The 8,295-nt window shown below is 45.8% G+C and overlaps 1 protein-coding gene across 1 annotated transcript in view; it reads left to right on the top strand.

Annotated features, from left to right (window-relative positions):
• Positions 1–9: 9 nt before the first annotated feature.
• LOC103389399 (breakpoint cluster region protein-like) overlaps positions 10–8,295 on the top strand; it is an 87,007-nt gene continuing 78,721 nt past the window's right edge. The window contains exon 1 of the mRNA XM_017038820.2: positions 10–2,261. Coding sequence (XP_016894309.1) covers positions 641–2,261 — 1,621 coding nt within the window. The 5' untranslated portion in view covers positions 10–640. The remainder of the gene's footprint in view (positions 2,262–8,295) is intronic.

Raw genomic sequence — 8,295 nt, 5'->3', positions numbered from 1 at the left:
GCCGAGGAGCAGCAGCAGCAGCAGCAGCAGGGAGTAAAGTGCAGGAGAGACCGGAGCAGACATCAGCACCGGAGCTGGAAAAGAAGAGAGTAAGTCAGCCCGGCTGTATGAACCAAAAAACCACCAGCACCGCCGCCAGTTATTTTCCACCGCTCCATCCAAATCAACCACAAAGACCACAGCTGTCATTGTGTCAACGCTGAGATTGTTGTCCTCTCGGCGTTTCTCTCTCCTCCGGTCGTTGCCTTTGTTTTGGAAGGATGCATGAAAAGGACGAACTTTGGTCCAGTTTTTCATTCCCCTTTCTGCTGCCGTGCACCTTCCCCGTTGTTCCTCTGACTGAACAGCCGGTTTCTCTTGTTCCGAACGGGATGCATTGTTGCCACTGCGCAACCCACGACAAGTGTCAGGGATCAGACGTGTGTGTGTCGGTGAACCGGTTATCTTCTCAAGACCTGTTGTAAAGGCTGCTGTGGCTGTGCTGCAGCTGGAGCTGGACACTGCTGGACTTCAGCTGCTCACTGACAACAAAACTAGGGAAGAAAGGAAGCGGATTCCATCCTTGGCAGACCTTACACTTTCTCCCTTCCCAGTGTGGAATTCAGGCGCTTTCACGGGAATTAAGTTAATTGGGAACAATATGGTGGAGCCAGTGGGATTCCTAGAGGCGTGGAAAGCACAATTCCCAGATTCGGAGCCCCCCAAGATGGAGCTGCACTCAGTGGGAGGAATCGAACATGAGCTGGAGAAGTGTAAGTCGTCAATACGGCGCTTGGAGCAAGAGGTGAACAAGGAGCGCTTTCGCATGATCTACCTACAGACCCTGCTGGCCAAGGAGAGGAAGAGTTATGACAAGCAACGATGGGGTTTTAGGAAGACCCCGCTAAATGAGGGCATGGACCCCTCAACAGCACAGCACGGTGCAGAGTCCCAGTCCCAGGGGCCACACATGCAGGAGACTGGTGTTGTCGGAGTTGGAGGTTATGTTGGAGGAAGTGGAGGTGTTGTGGACAGAAGGGGGTTTCAGCCTCTCGATACACCTGGAAGGACCAAACCCAGACCTCCACCTGCCAGGAAGTCAGCTTCACACGGAGATGGCTTGGAGTGCGCATTTGAAGTTCCTCAGCAAGTCGAGTCGACTTCCTGCGACAACCTTGACGGCCTTTCACCATCCAAACAGAGAGGGGGCGCCGTGTCCGTCTCTCCGAGAAGACCCACCCTTCCACCTCCAGATAAGGAGCTGCCCTCTGACCCCAAGGACAAACTTGGCATGGGGCTCGGTGTGGCAGCTCTAAGGTCAAACTTTGAGAGGATAAAGAGGGCCAACTCTCACTCTGCAGGAGATGCAGCTAAAGGCCAGGAGAAGTTGCCACCACCGCCTCCACCGCCATTTTACACAAATATGGAATTCCATCATGATAGGGGACTAGTTAGGGTCAACGACCGCGACGTCTCTGACAAAATCAGCTCCCTGGGCAGCCAGGCCATGCAGATGGAGCGGAAGAGATCCCTCCACTCTCTCCCAGGTAATCTGGCAACGGTAGCTGGGGATCTCCGTCCCAGGCCGGTGTATAGGGGGCGCTCCACTGAGAGCACCTGTGGCTATGACGCAGAATATGAAGACGGAGAACCCAATCAGAGACATTCAGGGAGGGCCAACGGAGGCAAACCCCCCCCTCCACCTTGGCAGCCGTCTGATTTCCAGGCTTACTCCAGCGTCTACGTCGGTGGAGTGATGATGGGCGAAGGTGGTGGTGGAGACGGCAGAGCGGGCGGAGGCGGAGGTGGTGGTAGTGGAGTCGTGATGAGAGAGCACGGGGGAGGAGATGACCACCTTCTGACGTGGCCACGTCGCTCGTACTCCCCAGGTAGTTTTGAGGATGTGGGCGGAGGCGGTGGCTACACGCCGGACTGTAGCTCTAACGAGAACCTGACGTCCAGTGAAGAGGACTTCTCCTCAGGCCAGTCCAGCCATGTCTCGCCCAGTCCCACCACAGCCTTCCGACGGCCTTTCAGAGAAAAGAGCCGCTCACCGTCACAGAACTCCCAGAATTCGCAGCATTCCTTGGACAGCAGCAGCCCACCGACGCCACAGTCCCAGAAGCGTCACCACCGGCAGCCCGGAGGCCACGTGGTCATGTCTGAAGCCACTATTGTGAGTGTCCGCAAGACTGGTCAAATCTGGCCGCCGGCTGCCCATCACGACCTCTTGCCCCACGGGAGAACATCCCATGACAACAGTTACCATGGAGACCACCTAGGTGAGTATCGTACGCTGTCTTTAATATTTGTTGAGAGCTAGCTGGAGTGCAGTGGGCAGTACTCAGGATGTCCGCTGAGACAAGAAAGACGGGGGAAAATGAATGAAAGCTTCTGCCAATGTTGGGATGAGTGTAATTTAACCGTTTTTTTTTTCTATTCTGCTGCATTGTTAGCTTTTAGCCACAAAGCCACTAAATGGTTAAATGATTGATTCTGTTTGCACCAAATGATTGTATGTGTGTGTTTGTGTGTGTGTACACACAAGCATGCAGAACTGTGTCTTCTGAAAGGCCCTGTGTGGAAGACAAATGAAAGATCCTCCGCCGCTTATTCCAGGAATGTCAGTTGGTCAGAAGAACAAAGAAATGTGGTCGTGCTGAGTTGAAAGTGTCTGTCTCTCCTCTGTCAAAAGTCTACTGCAGGTCACAGTGTGGCATTTTAGTTACAGGTGTCTTGTCTGCAGCCCTGTCTGTGTCATTTGTGACTCAGTCAGTGACATCACTCAAACCAGGGTCTGAAATGAGTCGGGTTTCAGGGTAAAGTCCTCCTGATTGGTCACCATTGAATGTCACATGATTGGAACTATTAAATAACATGATATATATACACACAACATATATATATATATATATATATATGAAATCTATAAAGTATTGTGTGTTGACATATGACATATTGACCAACTAACTCTAACTAAGAAGCTAATGGGCCAAAACATGGTTAAAGAGCTAAAAGCTATCAAAGATCAGCTTAAATGCAGGCCTAGAAAAATCACAAAACCTAGCCTAATGTCATAGTGTAATTTACCTAATGTTACCTCAAAATAAAGCTAAAAGCATATCAGAGGAACTGAAGCTAACCCTAGAAATTGCCAAATGGTTTTCAGAATTAGCGCTAAATAAACCCCAATAAAAATCAACACTAAAAAAAGAAATACTTAATAGTTAGCCAAAGGCTAAGGGTTTGCCTGAAAACACTTCCTCTAGCCGTGAGATGAGCTTTTCATTATATTTTAAAACGGATGATTGAAGGTCAGAGCTAAAAGCTAGCTAAAAGTTAACGAGTGGTGTAGTTAAACTAGTAAAAGTAGTAAAACGTCGCTTTAATACGAAGATAAATTACAAGCTTAGTTTACTGTAAAGATTCTCATGTTTATAGCTGTGCGGAACAGCTCAAACCTCCAGCTCTAATATTTCACATCGTGCCGTTTGCTAAGCTCCAGTAGAGCTCGTTTGATTTTATCATAAGTGTTGCCTCTCTGTGGTTTCCTCCTGCTGGACTGTGACAGATTTGGGGCTGACACCCTGCTGGACCCGACACACTGCGGGGTGTTGGCCTCATCACACCTGTTCTAGTGCCAGGATGAAGTAGAAAGAGGGCAAAAGGAAGTCAGATGGTGTAAGTGGAGAGCGACAGACGGAGTCCAGACCTGGAGTGAGGAGGATAAACAGTTAGAAGAACAATTGACAGGAACGTGGCCTCCTAACTGGTACACAGCTGTGCTCTGTGACCCGCACCTGAACTATATAGGCTATACCAGTCATCACCCTGGGTTGCATTGCTGTCTGAAACCCTACACGGCTCTTTGCCTAAATACCCTGAACAGAGGAGGTCTCTGTGCATCTATAATTCATTGATTTGAATGCAACCGCTGACACAGTGTGACTCTGGAGGGGATCAACTGAAATGTTTTGTCCAGACAGTAGATTTTTCCGACCAGGTTTCCGTCCTGTGTGAAAAACCATCTGCGGTGAACGTGACTGACATCTTCTTTTTAATTAGGATCACCTCTCTCGTGGCAGATAACGGCGTCATCGGCATAGATTATGCTCACGGTTAGGACAATGTGGAGTTGCAAACCTAGAGTAAGAATGCTCAACAAAATGGAGAGCTAATTCTCCAGCTGCTGTGTTTGGGATTATCACTGCACTGTCTGCTCTCTTTGTTATCTTTTTTTTCCACCACGGTGAGCACCCGGGGGTGGGAGAAAGGCCGCAAGAGCAGGGGTGTTGGAGTTGAAGAGGATGTAGTCGGGGGACAGCAACACACTTTGTGAGATAATCCTGAGTTTGAGCGTACAACAGAACAAGGTGGTATTGACACCCTGCAGAGCGGCGCTCTTGTCTGGTTGGGGTTTAACGTTGGGGCAGATGGGAGTGATGGTGACCCTAAATGTGATGCTGGCAGTGCTAAGGTTGTGCTAGCCAGGATGGAGTTCAGTGAAGGATGAAAGGCCAAGTGTGTGTGTGTGTGTGTGTGAGAGTGTGTGTTTGTGGTTGACTAATGGAGATGATAATGAGGAGTGGGATGGTGTTGTGAGGAAGGCTGAGTGGGGCAGAGAGTGCAAGGCAGAACTGTCGTTTCTCGCTTCATTGGTCAGGGTGCGGGGGCTGCAGAGAGGCGCAGATGGGAAGAACTCTCCCGTTGCGTAACAGTAATACACAGACCGGGGCCCAAACACAAAGACACACATGCTGGATGTTTACTCAGGTACCTGGAGGCTGTTGGGCCTTTAGCAGGATGTGCGACTGTAAATCTCCACGTCGTAGCTTCGACTGGTTTCAAGATGAAAGATATTCCACACCAATGGAGTCCAAAAAAAAAAAAAAGAACATGGAGGAAATGAATGGCACAACATTTTCTGTTATCATGATGTCCATCAACCAATGGTCACCACCATGGATAAGTGGCGTATAAAATATGTTGGTTTTTTTGTACTAAAGTCGACACCGTCTTGACATCAGAGTACCACAGTTCAGGGCCTGTGCTAACTGGGACGAGTAAGTCCAAGAACACAACAGCAAAGTGTAGGAATCTTATCCAACGCCTTCTTTTATCTAGAATTTACAAACTGAGTGCAGATTTTCAGGCACTTATGGCAGAAGAACACACGAGCGCAATAAAAGTAAGAATAACGTAGTGAGCGTGTCGTTCTCTTGGCAGGCTAAATGTTGGCTTGTGGACAAACATGTGAAACAGGTTTAGAAGGAAAACCTTCGTCTGCCTACGTTTCTCTCTGGACCTGATGTGCTAATGAAACAGCAGAGCTGCGATGCTACTTCAGCGCTAACGCTGAGATGTCTGACACGTCTCACCACACTTTATTGTCATGTTCCAGACAAGGAATCTCTCAGAACTAGAGCTGCTATTACATTGAAATGCTCATTGTGAGTATTAGTATTTGGTGTTTAAATGTCCCATAGGGAGGGTACTTTTTATGCTCTGAATACTTTGACAATTAGACTCGACAAATATATGTTTGCTTTGCACAAATGTTTGTTTATTGTTTTCTGTAACAATTCCAAACAAGAACAAATTTGGTCAAGAATATTAGCCAGAATAACCATAGAGATATTTAATACATGAAAAGTATTTGTTGCACTTTGGAGTAAAGTAATGCTTTGTGGTTTGTTTAAAATATAGCACCCTGACCTGGTCCTGTTCATTTGTTTGTTTTGTTTTTCAAAACCACTTAGTTTGCAATAGAAGAGCCTTATGATCACACTGATGTACTGCAGTGGTAACTCGTCTCACATCGACAGTAAATATGGTGATTACCAGTTGGCAGAGGTTCCAAGCCAAACCATTTAGAAACCATTTTCTTTAGTTGGTTTGCTTCTGCCATCCAGAAGTCACTGCTGTGTTGCATAATTGCTCTCTGAATCCCAAATCTAAGTGGGAAGCCAACGGTCAGACAACAGAGGTCGCCTTTATATTAATTTGTCTCTAACGATTATTAATCTATTCAATTTGGCTGCCCAACTATCAAAACATCAGCAACATCCCGTCCGAGAAAAAAAAAAACCTCTCACCCTCTGACGTTTAGTGAAGTCAGCAGACCTCAGGGAATTCACCCCCCAAACCATAAACATGTTACCTGCTAAAAGTTCTGGTCAGATCCAATAAGTTATGAAAGAGGTCTTTCAGTGCCTTCAGTAGGGTCCTGGGTGGTAACTAAAAATACATAGTTTCTCCAAAAGGTGTGTCCTTCCATGGATTTGTTTGAATCTAAACAGCGGCAAATACCTGTGGGTTTGACTCTCAGAGGGCAGGGATGCCAGTGCTGGACAGGTCTGAGGTGGAGTCAATGGTTTTATTGTCCAGGATCCCTCCACCTCCTCCTGCTGGGTGCTGTCGGCAGCAGCAGTTTTTAGGCAGGTCCAAACCCTTGCATTTTTTCCTTTCATTCCCGACACTTTTACTTCTTTTCAGGTCGTAGATGAGCGAAGGTTTTGGCTTTTGTTATTAATTGAAATGTTGCACTTTCCACCACAGACCTTTAACTATGTTTGGATGTGTTCCGTGATTGGAGAAAAATACAAGGTTCTTTGATATTTGTTTTAAAGTTGATTTTATTCACCTCTGTACAACATGTGAAGACACGTCTCTCAGTTCACTCAGTTATGTGTTATATCGTCAACTTTGCCAAGCGCTGAGATGGGTTAAGTTTTATTTCTTTTAAACTGGTTACATTATTAACTAAACACAACACGATCAAACTGTGTATATTTTTGTTTTTGTAGCACTCTTAAACTATGCTTTTTAAACTATGCTAATCTCTACACAATTGGCGTTGTAGGGATTAGCTGCTAGCAGCTGCTAATAGCAAAATAAAATAATAGCTAAAGTAATGTAAAGGTGTATTGGAAGTAGGCAGCAGCAAAGAAACACTCATCTGTAGTACTGTAAAACCATAATACTTTTCCCCTGTAGGTACTTCTGTGTATCTGTGCTCAGACTGTTTAGCTTGTTGCTAACAGAAAAACAACACATAACCTCAACCTCAAGTTTTGAGGGATTTGGTCCGATCTACTACAGATTTATTTAATTGTTTGTAAAACATTGAGAATACATAAATCTCCCCTCTGGACCAAATCTAAACCCAGGATATTTCCTCATTTCCCAGGGTAGTGACATTTTTAAAACTCAAAGTTATAAAACATTATTAACCCAGTGAATGTTTCAGCCCTGTATTTAAATGGGTTGCACAGTACAAAGTATTCCTAAAGCAGATATTAAGGAAACATTAGTTTTGCTGCAGAGCTAATAGCACTAAACAAACAACATCAGACAGTGTCTGGAGCCAAAGGAACAAATACACCACATGGTGAAAGTTGACATTAAAGTGTTGTTTAATGTGAAGGTAATTAAAGTAATACTTTAACCCAACTCCATGAGCTGTTGCCAGTGACCCTTAGTTACAGCCCTGTTTAAATTTCAGTGGCTTCACATTTTCTGGCATCCAACTCCTCGTGGCTGCCCTTTCGTTAGAGTTTCTCGTCGCATCCAGCTGGCAGGAAACCCAGAAGTAGACTCATAACTCAGAGTGATTGTAAGTCTCATCTGGGCCGGTTGTAACTCAAAAGCTTATGGTACTTCAAAAGCAGAGACAAGGACATGTATAATATACTCTGCTTATGGCTCCCACAGTGACTGGACCGCAGATATGAGTAGGGGAAAATGGATGGACTGGTTTAACGCTAGTTAGAAAATGTCAACACCATCTGACCATCTTTACTACAGTTTTTGAATCATACAGTTTTTAGTTTTACTGCTTGCTGAAGTTTCACATCATGCAACTTTTTAAAAAAGTTTCAATTTCAGAGTCTGTGCTAAACGTGTTGTATCCAGAAATGATGAAAGATGTAGTGTGTCAGTGTCAAGCGTCGGATAGTGACAACAAGTAGGACTGGGAGGAATTAATTTGGCAGTGTCACTGCATTCTCTCTGATATTTTGACTTGAATAACATCTTGACGGAAGTCGGACGTGGCAAAGCTAGATTTGCGTGATCAGACTGCGAGGGACGATCTGTGTCTGTGCTCGGTTTGTTTTGTCGTTTGCTACATATCACCACATATTTAAATGTACTTATGTACCGAGGAGGGGGGTTAAGGGGAGGGGGATTAAAATGGGAAGGATGGGTACGAGCAGCAGGGACGACACACTGAGACCCATTTTGTCAGCAGGACCTCTGTCTAAGCCCACGTTTTACAGTAGTCTGGTGTGGCACAATGACCCCTTTTTCACACCG

Source organism: Cynoglossus semilaevis, chromosome 14, assembly GCF_000523025.1.
Source record: "Cynoglossus semilaevis isolate Cse_v1.0 chromosome 14, Cse_v1.0, whole genome shotgun sequence".
Lineage (NCBI taxonomy): Eukaryota > Metazoa > Chordata > Actinopteri > Pleuronectiformes > Cynoglossidae > Cynoglossus > Cynoglossus semilaevis.
This window is presented reverse-complemented; position numbering and strand designations above follow the sequence as displayed.